Here is a 14,535-nt window from a genome sequence, read left to right on the forward strand (position 1 = left end):
GCGACCGTTACCTAACGCCTCTTTTGCCGAGCGCCAGGGTTTGCCGAGGTCCTGACACTCGGCAAAAAGGGCCTTTGCCGAGTGTCTGGCTTTGCCGAGTGCCTGACACTCGGCAAAGCCTTCTTTGCCGAGTGCGGCACTCGGCAAAATAGCTCTTTGTCGAGTGCCCGACTTTTAGCCCTCGGCAAAGAAAGTTGCACTCGGCAAAGTCCATGTTTTCCATAGTGCATCTCGCACTTTTTTCCCATTGTGGCGTTGTCGATTACTCACTCCTTCGAGTTCCTAGGTGCAAAACTTTACTCCACTCTTGGCCTAGCTATCCAAGCCCGCTCGCGTCCTTCTACCTTTTTTAAACTCATGATTAGTGCATACAATAACCATCTATTTAAGTTGAGTCAATCTTCTCTTAATTTTCTATACGAGAATAATCTTTTATTACACTAGCATTTATTATTGGTGTTGGAATTATTTGTTTTAAGGTTGGGTCAACCCAGTTAAGTCCAACAACAATTGCTACCTTATTATCATTGGCACGTGCACCGCACGATAAATTATACATCCAAACATATTTTCTAATTAAGGAACCGTTTGGAGGAGCTCCGGGAGGCTCCGGCTCCGGTACTGTTCATGCACTGTAGCACAAAGCCGGCGAAGCTCGAAATCGTGGCTTCGCCAGCTCCTCCTCTTTTCGGCTTCTTTTCAGTTCATTTTGTGCCTCGATTTCCGAAACGGCTCCTGCTACAGTGTCGGTGCAGTACCACGAGGTGAGGAGCCGGAGCCGGCAGGAGCAGCGCCAAACGCATCCTAAGTAAAATTGTAAAGACAATGGAAATTGTTGTTTTTATTATAACAAGAATATATCCAACCTTTACTTTTTTTATTGCAACGTTCTACTAGTTATTTGGACAACAAATCAAATTGTTTTTGGTCTACCACAAAATATAACTAATTTATCTGGGAATGGTTATAAGGAATAGAGAATAGACCTAAAATTATGCCTCCAAAAGTTTGTGTCGCGTGACAAACTTTGTGGTCTATCTTGTTAAATATAAATGATTAGTGACAAAAACAAAATTGCCCATCTTGCATGCATATTCATCTTCGAAGGCTACACAATAGACTTACTTTTGGACATAGTTACAAACTAGGAATTGGTATACATCGTGTCATGTGCCTATTTTATGTGTTTCTCTCGGGCAACAAATCATAGCCATTGGATCTTAATAGTACGGCTATGGAGTTATCTTCAAGCTCCGGTCATCTTCTTCATCGTGCGTGGATGCGAGTCCACGAGCTCGCCCCCGCCTGCCGCCGACCTGCCTCATCCTTGGTGACCTTCTAGTTGCCATGTCTGGCCCCACTGCCCTCACTATACTAACTCGGTGTGTCTTCCCCACCTCTCCCTGACTCAATCGTCGTCCAGCTCACCTCTCCGTCTTGTATGTTGCCATGTCTGCCTCTTTCGCCTAGTCAGCCGGTCTCCCCCAAGCCCTTTTCTAAGGCGGCATACACATTTTTTATTTTCCCTAAGGGCCCGTTCGTTTAGCCTTAATCCTGGCCGGAACTGTTCCTGTTGTTGCTTTGTTGTATAAAATAGAGCTACGTTCCTGGCCGGATCAATTCCTGTGCTTGATTCCATGCTATCCGAACGTGCCCTAAGGCAAATCTCCATCCCGAATATGAATCCGCCGCTTCAGAAGAAGTGGTTGTGCCATATGTTGAAAACAAATGGTTACGAAAATGTTCACTAGTGGATGTCTTACAATTTGGCGCTTAGTTTTTGCCGTTTGAGTTTACACTGTGTTCAGCAATTTGTTTTGTTGTTTTTTAGGTTCTGCTTACTAACGGGACTCGGGAGGCTGGAACTTGTAATGTTAGCTGGTTGAATGCCTGAGTGCATAACTTGTGTAAAAAAATATTTTAAAAAACATTCGTCTCATAACGTGCTAAAATTTTTGATGCACCGGTCAGTGGCCCCTGGCCACTAGCTAGTGACAAACTTCTCGAAATCTGTCTACGCCCTTGCCTCTCAAGTCTCAAGCCAAAACAGACTCCTTCCAACAAAAGAAAATCCGAAACAGTTCCTCAAAAAAAAAACCGAAACAGACTGGCCGGCCCGTCGCAACTAGCCCATTACAGCACACTCCATTGCCGCATTTCGGCCTCCAAGCGGCCGGGAGCCCAGCACCGGCATATCACCGGGCCGCCGGCTCCCACCACTCGCACCGCGCCGCCGCCAGGCGCCAGCGTTTGCCGACTTGCCGTGCCATATCCTCTCGTTCCCATGAGCGGCCGCGGCGGTGCCACTGCTACCCCCACCGGCCGTAGATAACCCCTAAACCCCGCCGGTTCCCAGTTCCCACTGGCCGCGCCATGGCCGAAACGCTCGCCCTCCCGCTGCCCCTCCGAGCGCCAGCGCCACCGCCGCGTCTTACAATCCCCAACCCCTTCATCACCCACCGTCAGCCTCACACGCCGTCCTCCTCCTCCCCTCCTCGCCTCTTCTCCCCGACCTCCCTCCTCTCCACCTCCCGCCCCACCCCAGCCTCCTCCTCCCGCAAGCCGCGCCTCGGCCGCCCGCTCGACACCTTCCGCGGCGACCAGCCGTGGCACCTGCCGCCGTCCCTCTCCCTCCCCGCCCGCCGCGCGCTCCTCGCCCTGCTCGCCGACCCGGCGGAACACGCCTCCCCGCGCGACGTCCTCTCGGCGCTCCCCGAGACCGACCTCCCCGCCGTCGTGAACACTCTCGCCTCCCGAGGGGGCCACCCCGGCGCCGCCCTCGCCGCGGTCCGCGCCGCGCGGGACCTCCACGGTGGCCGCGCTCTCCACCACCCGCGCGTCCTGCCCACTGCCATCCGCGTGTTTGCGCGCGCCGCCTGCCTTGCCGAGGCCTCCGCTCTCCTCGAGGCCGCGCCGGCGCCCGACGCCAGCGCATACACTGCGCTCGTGTCCGCGTTCTCCCGTGCTGGGCGGTTCCGGGACGCGGTCGCCGTGTTCCGGCGCATGGTGGATGGCGGCGTGCAGCCCGCGCTGGTCACCTACAACGTCGTGCTCCATGTCTACGCCAAGATGGCTGTCCCATGGAAAGAGGCGGTGATGCTCGTGGACTCCATGAAGGAGGACGGCATTGAGCTGGACAGGTATACATACAACACGCTCATTAGTTGTTGCCGTCGAAGGGGGCTTTACAGGGAGGCAGCGCAGGTGTTCGATGAGATGAAGGCTGCTGGATTCGAACCTGACAAGGTCACATTCAATTCCCTGCTGGATGTATATGGTAAGGCACGGAGGCATAAGGAGGCGATTGGGGTGCTAAAGAAGATGGAGAATGTGGGATGTGCACCCAGCGTGGTGACCTACAACTCACTCATCTCGTCTTATGTGAAGGATGGGTTGTTAGAAGAGGCTCTGGAGCTAAAACAGGAGATGGAGTTCAGGGGGATGAAGCCGGATGTGGTTACATACACGACATTGATCTCTGGCCTTGACAGAACTGGCAAAATTGACGCAGCACTTGCTACATACAGTGAAATGGTGAGGAACGGATGTAGCCCGAACTTGTGCACCTACAATGCATTGATCAAGATGCACGGGGTGAGGGGAAAGTTCACAGAGATGATGGATGTCTTTGATGACCTCAGGTCTGCTGGTTATGTGCCAGATGTTGTCACCTGGAACACACTCTTGTCCGTGTTTGGGCAGAATGGTCTAGACTCTGAGGTTTCAGGGGTGTTCAAGGAGATGAAGAAAGCTGGTTATATCCCTGAGAGGGACACATATGTTTCACTGATTAGTTCATATAGTCGATGTGGTTTGTTTGATCAAGCAATGGAGATATACAAGAGGATGATAGAAGCCGGTATATATCCAGACATTTCGACCTATAATGCTGTTCTGTTTGCATTGGCTCGGGGTGGTCGCTGGGAACAGGCAGAAAAGTTGTTTGCTGAGATGGAGGATCGGGATTGTAAGCCAGATGAGCTCAGTTATTCCTCATTGCTTCATGCATATGCTAATGCTAAGAAGTTGGACAAAATGAAAGCTTTATCGGAAGATATATACGCAGAGAGGATTGAACCACACAATTGGCTAGTAAAAACATTGCTCTTGGTCAATAACAAAGTTAATAATTTATCTGAGACAGAAAAGGCATTTCAGGAACTGAGGAGGAGGCGTTGCTCCCTGGACATTAATGTTATTAACGCCATGGTATCCATCTATGGGAAAAATAAGATGGTTAAGAAGGTGGAGGAGGTCCTTTCACTCATGAAGGAGAATTCGATCAACCACAGTGCTGCTACCTATAACAGCTTGATGCATATGTATTCTCGTTTAGGTGATTGTAAAAAGTGTGAAGCAATCCTCGCTGAGATCAAGTCAAGTGGCATGCGTCCTGATCGATACTCTTATAACACTGTGATATATGCATATGGAAGGAAAGGACAGATGAAAGAAGCCTCAAGGTTGTTCTCTGAGATGAAATGTTCAGGCGTGAAACCAGATATTGTAACATACAATATTTTCATCAAGAGCTATGTTGCCAACTTAGTGTTTGAAGAAGCTATTGATTTAGTACGCTATCTGGTTGCCCAAGGCTGCAAGCCGAATGAGAGAACTTACAATTCAATATTGCAGGGCTACTGTAGACATGGAAGGATGGTAGAGGCTAAATCATTCCTTAGCAACCTTCCTAAGATTTATCCTGGAATATCAAAAGAAGAAAAACATAGACTGTCAGAACTGTTGGCAGAACACACTTTGTAAGATGGTTGATAAGAATCAAACCCTTTTTGTGCGCATGATAGGTAGATACTACTAAGACTAAACTTTTAGTTGTCCTTAGCGGCATGTACATTGGAGTGGACTTGTATAGATTACATGTGTTCTGATTCTGAAAAAGAATTGAAAGAAGCCATTAAATACATACGGTTATCTGTTAAATTTGCAGGTCTGGTGTTGTAGAATTTCCATAACAAATGAGCCACCTTGTTTCTGTAATGACATTTGACATTTCGAACCTGATCTGTTCGAGGTTTTACCTATGAGCATTGTGTTACGTGCTGACATTGGTTACCTTATTTTTGTAAAAGTGCAGCTTAAATTTAGGGTACCTAGTTCAATTTGTATGTTATGTGCGTTCCTTAATTGTTTTATAATTATATCTCTCTATTTATCTTTCACAAAAAATATAAATGGTGTTTGCATTTTCATGGAAAGGTAAAAACGAGTTTATGGTGCTACATCTGATTTTCTATTTCAATGAAGTTATCATAAAAGTTCTGTAAGTTCTTAGTCAATGTATAAATTCAAGGGACTGTACCACTTGTAATCCTTGAGTTGACTTTGTTATAGATCTGATTTTTCACTTGTGGATGCCTGAATCATTACTATTAGATCTGCATGATTATCAGTAACTTGTGTTTTTTTCTCTTCATATTTCAAGGCAGTGAACAATGATATCCTCTGTTGGAGCTCTATGAAACCTGGCCGGTAGATGATGTTTTCAGTAATAGCTTTATTTGAAGGTACAAGAAGTCATGAACCTGTTTTAAGTCAAGGTAGGAGCCTCAGCATTTTTTTTTATGTTTAATTTGCTAAGTCCACTGTTTCATTTTCCTTGTATTATCCTTGTATCTAAATTCAGTAAGAGTTTTCTCAAAGATTGTCCTGGTTGCTGAGGAACCTTTTGTGATGATTGTTGATATCCTTACTGCAAGCTGATGTCTGTCTGCGTACAATGAAATCCGAGTGAAACCGCAGGCATCAGCAATAATGAGGTTATGTATTAGGTCACATTTCGTGAAAAATATATTTCTCGGATGTTGCTCGCACGTTTTGGCTTGCGCAGATGACTAGTCTCATCTGCCAGTGTACTGAGTTTTGAACATGCTGTGTTAGTTCTATGTTTTATCTAGCATGCTTCTTTCCATTACTGTTTTAGTATAGTTATTTATTTTTAAGTGACCATGCATTTTATAAGTTCTGATCTCAAGTACAAATCATAGCATCAGTCTGTATAGTATCACCAATACCAATTAGTTACCTTGTTACAACTTACACTATCATAAATCATGTCTGGAGTTATTCCCTTTATGAATTAATGAATAGCATCTGCCTGGTCTGCTCCAGATAGACCGTTTTAGTAGAGATAATGTTGAACTATACAGTGCCATGCTTACAACATTATTTTTATATTTTCTATTTTGGAAAGTTCCACACATTTTTAGTTGATGTTTGGATTTGGGGGACTGCACCAGTTGTAACCTTTGAGTTGACTTACTTTGTTGTAGATCTGTGTTTTCATTTGTGGGGACTGTCTGCATGATTATTTTATTAACATCTAGTGGGTATTTTTCTTCATATTGTTGCACGTGTGTGTAAACCTAGCCTGAATATGTTGTTTCTAATGATAAGTGGCAATGTATCATATTTGTCTAATGCACATTATTGTCGGCGCAAGAAGTCATGAACCTGTGCTAAGTCAAGGTAAGAGGTTCAGCATTATTGTATTCTGATTTTCTACATTGTTTCTCCTTGGAAGTCCGCTGTTTCGTTTTTCTTGGTGTTATCCTTGCATTTAATTTTTTTAAATGGTTTCTCAAAGATTTTATCCTTGTTGCTGAGGAGCCCTTTTGGGATGATAGTTGATTTCATTATTGCCAGCTGATGGCAATCTGCTTACAGTGAAATCTGAGTGAGACCACACCAGTAGTAATCATGAGATCTTTCATTAGCTGGCATATCGCAAAATTATATACAGTACTGTTTCTTCTCTTGGGTGTTGTGTATATTTTTAGCTTGAGCAGTTGATTAGTCATTCTCATACTGTTCCAAGGCAGTAGGTGACTAGTCATGTTCTAAGTCGTGAATATGTTGCGTTGCTTCTTTGTTTTTATCTAGCGTTGCTTCTTTCCATGCCTGTGCTGCTGTGCATAGTCATTTCCCCATTTCCCTTTCAGGTTACCATTCAGCTGGTATGATAGCTTGTTCGGCTGATAAGCCGGCTGAAGCTGTTTTGTTGTGAGAGAAAAACACTGTAGATTCTAGCGGATAAGCCGGCTGATACGTTTGATCTCATGTACTTATTACTTTTTTTTCCGAAGAACCTCGAGTACTTATATTATTACAGTGGCCTATATATTACTGATACCAACTACTAGTTGCAATCTCCTTAATCATGGGCTTACTGATTTAACTTCAAATTGACCTTAACATGAGTAAGAGAGTTTGAATTATTTTTCCGGCCGTTGCCTGAACTTTTCGCTTACATTCACGTGGTTTGCAGACAGTATATTGAATGAGGACGTCAACTTTTGTGACAGGTACGTAGTTTGTTATACAGATTACAGTGACTCAGTTAATGTTGTTGTACCGGATCATGTGTTCCTTACTTTTGCAATAGTGCGCGATCAATACCGATCAACTTTGCGTGCATCTCCAACGGAAGACAACTGATTTATTTGGCCGGTACACATGGCATATGAAGGATGGTAGTGTTCAGACGCTTTCTGAATGAAACATAACTGATTTCTTCAGCTGGTAAGTTTTGTAACGCCGCCGCTGTGCTGATTGATGCTTCGGTTTGCTTTGCAAGGTGTGCCAAACTGTGCGATTGCAACCGAAAGGTGCTCCTGGGTTGTGGGTTCCAGTCTTCCAGGTCCTCCTGCAGTGCCGCCTGTCCCTTGCTTCCCTGCTGGTGAGTGCCTAGTAACAGTAGAGGTTGTCAAGAGGCATGGCGGTGGTGAATTGGTGATGCGCTCAAATTCCATGATGGTGTTGGGCATCTACCCTCTGAATCATGAGATGTACTGTTGAGTTCCAACTTTCGTGTGCCTTCTTTTGCCGTGGGAATTTTCAGAAAGCAACTTTGCGACAAGCTTTCAGAAGAAGAAAATTGGGTGTCATACATGTGTCATTCCTCACTGTCACGTACTGAAACTTCTCCTTAAACCGCGACTGATAATAAGCAATTTGAAGATGTTTCGGTTCATGCGGGTAGATGGTGATGACTGGATCTACGTCTCCATCTGGTCCCGACAAAATATTCCCGTGCTCGGGTTGCAGCAGCCTGTTCGGTTGGTGCTGATACGATCGTAGATTATTACTGCTGACTGATTTGGTGTGAAAGAAAAATATTGTTCTGGCTGGAAATTTATGATCATGCGAACAGGCAGAACGTGAGCACCAAACACCGAAGGGCCCCTTTTCCGGTTGCAGGCTGCTGCAACTTGCTTGCTGGTGCTGCAAATCCCCTTTTCGTCGCGGGGGATGAACAATACAATAATTGTTGCCTCGAAAGATTTGTTAATGAGGTACCGACACCGGTGGCCGGTCATCAATGATTATGTATCCCTCCCGTGAGAGACTGAGAGAAGGAATGCGTGCGCGAGGGACGACGACGGGCCATAACGCCGTGCGCGCAGGAGGAAGAACTGGAGAGAGACGAGCCAGCCTGGAACCAACATCCATCTCATCTATCAGCTGGTCGTCAGCCGGTTCGGTTCGGCATATTCGCTCATATCTGGCTTATAATCTACAGCTTAAACAGTGTTTTTCTTTCACACCAAACCAATTAGCCGTACTTTCAGTTATAGCTTATAAGTCAATTCAACCGAAACGAACAGGCCGGTGTCCTGGCTGGCCTGGGCTGGACCGGACTGCATGCTGCTAGATTAGCAGCGTCCGGCGCAGCGCAGGGGATCCCGGCGTTCGTGGTACTGTCACGAGCGGATTCGAATGGATCCGCGGTGCCAGAGACTAGGACGTCCTTACTAGCGCGGTAAGAATTTACTAGGAAAGATCCAGCAGTGATGGCGTTATGCCGTGCAAATCAGCTCCTAAAAGATGCTCAGTAATTAGCGCCTTTACGTTCTCTGTAAGGGCCCGTTCGTTTAACGCACCAGGAAATATTCCGGCTAATGAAAACTAATGTAAATTAACTAATAATTTTTGTCGGGAATTCTTCCGGGGGACCATTCAGGAGCAAGCGAACGGGCCCTAAATGGAGCAGGATCCGATCCAAGTTACAGGCTTGCATCCAACGCCCAACGAGTTTCCAACTTTCCATTCCACGGCCGATGAGGGTTCAAAATTTGGTACACCTGCACACGTCTCGCCTCGCACCGTAGATAGATAGACGACGCTAGGACAGCTGCGTTCGGTTGGTTGCGCGCAGGGGTAGGTGAAAGGCCCTCTTCGAGAGCACACGACCACCAGTAGACACGCGTCGTGGCATGGTGAGTGGTGATTGGTGATTCCGCGGGGCTGATCCGTGGTGCACGCCATCGTTGTCGTATGATTGGTAGGAGTACGGCGCACGAAGAGGCTTGGAATCTACGCCTGTTGCCACCTGCGCCAGCTACTCGGCTTTTATTTGTTTTTCTCATTCATGCCAGTATTTTTTTTTCCTAAATTCGTTCCTCCGTCACCGACACTCCTCACCCCATTTCAGTGCCTTGATGTTTGCAAGAGGACTCGTAACTGCTAGTAGTGTACAGAAATGTACTAGCTGCGTCGTCACACGCGCTGTAGATAGTAACCTCTGCCACTGCGCATATACCACCAGGCAGCACTGGCTCTGACTCGCTATCGCGACACCTGCAGTGCCCAGTGGCAATGCTTGTCCTTGTCCTTCGCAAAGGTGCAAGATCGCAGATCCATAGCGTGAGCGAGCGAGCATCGCGACATGTAGGTGCAGCGTTACGTCCAAACAAGCAAAGTGACGCCAATCAACAAACACATTCCAACAAACACATCTTACCAGCGGGATGCCAGGCCGTTCCGGACAGGGATGCTCATGCATGGATGGGGATGGTGGGATCATACAATGGCAATAAATCATCTCAATGGGGTCGCAATAGTACAGAAAAGAAGAGAAGAAGAAAGAATCCGAGGCGACGGTGGTACGTCCGCACCGCACGCACGTATCACCGTCACCGAACGTGAGTGGCACTGCACTAGTCACTACTACACACGAGGCCCGGCCGGCCCGGTTAAAAAACGGACAAGAATACAGCGCGGCGGAGACGGGTGGCGTCCTTGGATGCGCCCCGGCCAGCGGGGTCCGAAAGGCACGGCGCACCGGCTGCATCCGCGTCAGCATTCTGTCGTCGTCGTCGTCGTCGTCGTCCCGGCGGACCCGGCTGGTGCGGTGCCGCCGTGCAGGCGCCACCCGCTCACGCGCGCCGTCGGCGTGCGCCCCGTGCTTAGGCGAGCAGGGCCACGAGGCCCAGCGCGGCCGCCATGATTCCGCCTGCCACGGTCCTTCCAGCAGCCTGCAGAATACCAACAACGAGGCATTCGTCAGAGAGCGACGTAGCCATACCAGTCACGTGATCATGTAGCGGTGTCTGTAGTTAACAGTGGAGCTACTGTACTGTACAAAATTCTACACTTGCACTCCTGTCTCCTGTACATACAATACACTTTGTATACTGTATATGTTGTTGCCTGACTTTTTGTGCACATGGGCCTACAACTACCTAATGGTGATGATGTTGCTCAGTACTGCCTGTTATTTAAGGGATGTTTAGATGCTTTTGGAATGGCAAAACTTTATCCCTAATCTCTTGGTGTAAAACTTTTGCCATTCAAACTTTTAGCATTCGGTGTTTAGATGCATGGTAAAACTTTAGCCATGTAGATATAGCACGCGCCCCCAAGATGTTTTTTTCTCAGTTTTGGGTCTCCTGGGTTCCAAATGCCAAAAGTTTTCAGCCCAAATTTTACTGTTTTTGTCTATAGTGTTTACATCCATTTTACCAAAAGATAAGATAAACCAGCAGAAGTTTTGGCCAAAACAGGGAACTAGACAGGCCCTAGGTGTGCAAGGAGGCTTCGAGAATGAAGTACTAATTGTTTTGTGACTGCACCGTGCAAATTGCATTTTAATACTACTGTAACAACGTACATGTACAGTGCGTGATGGAATAGTAAATGGTGACAGCTAATCTTCAAGTGTCGCAACATTCAAATCCCACATTAACAATGTCCGTGACGCGGCTGGAAGCACATGCGTCCCATCCCGACATGTCGGCGCAGATTGGATCTACGTACTCAAACAATTCTCACAATGGGGGTTATGTGCTGCTGCTCTCGCTTAAACAATCAATTGTCAAATCAATCCAGCATGACTTTATCTCGGATAAAAATTAGAGCATGGACGTAGAATAACAACACTGTCAGTTGTGAATTCTAACCGTAGTGTTAATTTTTACTCTAATCTCAATGTACTAAAAGCTTAAGATGGAAATTCAGCCACGCAATGGGGGTTGCTGTTGCAGATGGAAATTGGAAAAAGCAGGGCAGAGGGCATCGTACCGCGGTGTCGGCGGCGGCGCCATCGCCGACCGGGCCGGGTGCGTCGGCCTCGCTGGCCGAAGGCGCCTTAGCCTTGGATTTCTTGGTGCTGGCGGGTGCCTCGGCGACGGGGGCGGGGGCGGGGGCCTTGGACTTCTTCTTCTTGTTCTTGGATTTCGAGGAGGGCTTCTTCTTCTTGGACGGCGCGGGCGCGGGGACCTCGGCGGGCTTGGTGGGCGGGGAGGCGGGGGCGGGCGCGGGGGGCGAGGCGGCGGGGGGCAGCTCGGCCACCGGCGGGGAGGCGGCGGGCGGGGTGGCCTTGGCCTTGGCCTTGGGCGCCGGGGCGGGAGGGGACGCCTTCGGGGTGGACTTGGGCGGCGCCGCGGCGGGAGCCAGGGTGGCGGGCGGGGTCGCGGCGGGCGCCGGGGTGGCCGGGGTGGTGGTGGGCGGCGCCGCGGCCGGGGCCACGGTGGCGGGGGTGGTGGGTGGCGCGGCGGCGGGTGCGGGCGTCTTCTTGGTCGGGGTCGCTGGCGGAGTGGTGGCGGCCGGCGCGGCGGCCGGGGCCGGGGTGCTGGATTTCTGCGCAACGGCTGAGTGCGCGGCCATGAGGCAGAGCAGCGCTAGGCAGAGAGCGCCGGCGCGGGCCATTGCTGCGGCGGTGGTGGTGTGCGGCGTGTGCTCTGCTGCTCTCTGCGCTGCTGCCCCGGGTGTCTCTGCTTCGGCTGTTGAAGTGGCAGGGAGAGAGGGAGGGAGGGATAAATAGCAGCGGCAGCCGGCAGGGAAGGAAAGCGAAGGGGGGAGGCCAGGCAGGCAGGCAGGCAGGAGAAGCGGCGGGAGATGCCGCCGCGGCATTGCATTTCACAACTGGCGGTGGGCCCGCGGGGCCATGTGGAGGGTGGGGGCACCCGCGCCGGTTGGTGGCACGCGTTCACGTGGGTCGATGGGCCGATGAGTTGTGTTGGTGCTGTGCAGGACGGGGCGAGGGCGACCACTGTGGTTGGACTCCAACCGTTGGAGACGTTGGTTGGGGGGCAGTCGGTGCAGTGGACACGCACGCGTCGGGACGCAGCGGAAATCGGAATTAAGACGGGTTTGGAAGCGGTAATTATGCGTTTGGTTCAAATCTGGGCAGCCACAGGCAGCACTCCCAGCCGTTGGATCTTGGACGCCTGGGGCCAGATGTGCTGTCTGGCCTGAGTTGTCTGACCCAGGCTCTCATCTAAACAGAGTTAGGCCTTTTTATGTTGCGAGAATGATGACATGGTCTAGCCCCGAGACACGCAACTTACCGGACACATCCAAAACCTATTTATTTGAGCTATAACATTTCTTAAAAAAAAAACTATAACAGTTGGATGTAAGGAACCGGTTAAGGCCCTCGCTTATAAGGTGAGCTGAATTATATGATAAGTCATGATATGTATAATCTAAGCTGTGCGTTTGGCTGTCCCAATTATTTCGGGTAGAATATTTTGCACTGGGACCCCCAGATGTTTACCAAATCTACCCGCAGCAGACTAGCGCTATTCTACATTATTCATCTGAGTCTATGCTTTTGCATCTAGACCCAAGAAAAGAGTTCCTATTTCTTTTTCCCTCCCTTCTCTTTTTGGCAAGTGGTCAGTGGCCACTAAAAATTTCACAACACTAAGAAAAACTAATTAGTGACACAAAGGGTCCCAATATACTACTAAGACTATACTAGGCGGAGATTTATAAACTAGGGTGACTAGTAAACATCGTGAATAAGACTTGAACTGAACTTGAGAGGAAAAGAACACCGAAGTGAAGACACGGTACTTCTCCCCATGGTATCATTGATTTGCCTATCACGCCTAATCCAGGTGAGTTTAATAGTGTTTACTGCTTCTCTATCAAGTTCTCACTTGATCTCAAAGCTAGACAGAACAAGAGATCCACTCCATGTCTCCTCAATAGACTTGCTCTTCACTTCCTCCGGTGGGTGGGTGAGTACAACACCCCCTCTCAATTAATCTTGTGTAGCACCAACAGCTTGTTGTGCTTCACGATGCTCCGACCTCCAAGCCATCTAGAAGGCGGTAGGGCAAAGCCAAAAGTTGTATAGAGAGAGGGCCGGTTAAAAAAAATCAGCATATGTGAACTGAGTGCAGCTCATCTATTTAGATTTTTATGGTGGAACCTGACCACTTGGTTCGGTCATCGATGCAATTGCTCCTATTTTTTTGTATTTATTCTAGTATTCAAAGATTTAGCATTATTATTCTTTTCATGATAGACGACTGTGTCTGTCAACAACTAGGTGTACGTGGTGACTCTTTGATCTTGAAATCTACCAACTTAATATTTCGAAAGTGCTCATAATGAGGGTAGAGTGTGTGTTTGTTCATAGGTGTGAGTAGTGTTTGTGCATGTATGTGAGTGTCCCCTTATGTACTGCGATTCACAGTAAAAAGAGAGTCGACATATAATAATAATGTCATCCAATAAGTTTGATGTCAATAAAGTATTAAATATTAGTGACCACTAAATTACTTTATTAGATAAGTACACATTCAGTAAAATGTGAAATATAATAAAAATGGAAGTACGTATTTAGTAAGACCTAAAATATCATTAAATGTGTCCTAATATGGTTTAGGCAAACAAGTTTGAATCAAAATATTGAGTGAAAATTTATTGTATATTCTTATACAAATATTGAGTAAAAAATATGTATATTCTTATACAAATATGATAAAATTTTATTGTACATTCTTATACAAATACTGATAAAAATTTATTGTATATTCTTATACAAATATTGATAAAAATTTATTGTATCATCTAAAAAAACATCATTAAATATATATGATAAAAATTTACTGTATATTCTTATACAAATATCGAGTGAAAAAAAATCTGTTGTGCTATTGGAGGGGGGGGGGGCATATGACCCTTACTGGCTCCACCATGGGAGGCGGCAACCTCCAAAAGTAACAGGACAATGGTGTTTGCTTAAAATCTCACTAGTGCCACAAAGATCACTGCAAAGGCGCAATGCACTAGGTGGCTTTCAATCTCGTCAAAGATAGAACGTACGGCTGCTCCTTCTGTAACTGTTTTTGCTGTGTTTCTGTTAGTTTGTGAGAGCAAGTTCTTGCAGCTGCAGCCATCAACCAAGGCAGCCGATCAGGCTGAATGCTTAATCATATGTGGTGAGTCCGAGGTAAAAGAGAGCTTGTGTATCTCAAAAAAGCCTTTCGAAATGCCAAGAGA

The 14,535-nt window shown here is 47.6% G+C and overlaps 2 protein-coding genes across 6 annotated transcripts; one reads left to right on the top strand and one right to left on the bottom strand.

Moving 5' to 3' along the window:
- Nucleotides 1-2,080: 2,080 nt before the first annotated feature.
- Nucleotides 2,081-7,912, top strand: LOC136547100 (pentatricopeptide repeat-containing protein At5g02860-like). Of its 5 annotated transcripts, XR_010781478.1 has the most exons (5): nt 2,081-4,805; nt 5,444-5,558; nt 7,286-7,322; nt 7,403-7,490; nt 7,595-7,912. XR_010781478.1 is itself a non-coding variant. In XM_066539070.1 (2 exons), exon 1 carries the CDS (start codon nt 2,374-2,376, stop codon nt 4,762-4,764), a length of 2,391 nt encoding a protein of 796 aa, XP_066395167.1. In that variant the 5' UTR covers nt 2,081-2,373; the 3' UTR covers nt 4,765-4,805; nt 5,444-6,039. The 5 variants fall into 5 exon arrangements, 1 of the variants encoding a protein (XP_066395167.1); XR_010781477.1 differs by having other exon boundaries at nt 7,286-7,490; XR_010781479.1 differs by having other exon boundaries at nt 5,448-5,558; nt 7,286-7,490.
- Nucleotides 7,913-9,807: 1,895 nt separating this feature from the next.
- LOC136547102 (classical arabinogalactan protein 9-like) lies at nt 9,808-12,044 on the bottom strand. The gene is made up of 2 exons (XM_066539071.1): nt 11,320-12,044; nt 9,808-10,274 (listed from the first exon to the last, which is right to left on the bottom strand). Exons 1-2 carry the CDS (start codon nt 11,944-11,946, stop codon nt 10,206-10,208), a joined length of 696 nt encoding a protein of 231 aa, XP_066395168.1. The 5' UTR covers nt 11,947-12,044; the 3' UTR covers nt 9,808-10,205.
- Nucleotides 12,045-14,535: the final 2,491 nt, after the last annotated feature.

Source organism: Miscanthus floridulus, chromosome 3 (genome assembly GCF_019320115.1).
Source record: "Miscanthus floridulus cultivar M001 chromosome 3, ASM1932011v1, whole genome shotgun sequence".
NCBI lineage: Eukaryota > Viridiplantae > Streptophyta > Magnoliopsida > Poales > Poaceae > Miscanthus > Miscanthus floridulus.

Excerpts from the sequence above, each read along its gene's own strand:
- LOC136547100 (XM_066539070.1), top strand. The coding sequence starts at position 2,374 with ATGGCCGAAACGCTCGCCCTCCCGCTGCCCCTCCGAGCGCCAGCGCCA.
- LOC136547102 (XM_066539071.1), bottom strand. The coding sequence starts at position 11,946 with ATGGCCCGCGCCGGCGCTCTCTGCCTAGCGCTGCTCTGCCTCATGGCC. Across the intron at positions 10,275-11,319 it reads GCGCCGCCGCCGACACCGCG|GCTGCTGGAAGGACCGTGGC; the intron begins GTACGATGCCCT and ends GGTATTCTGCAG.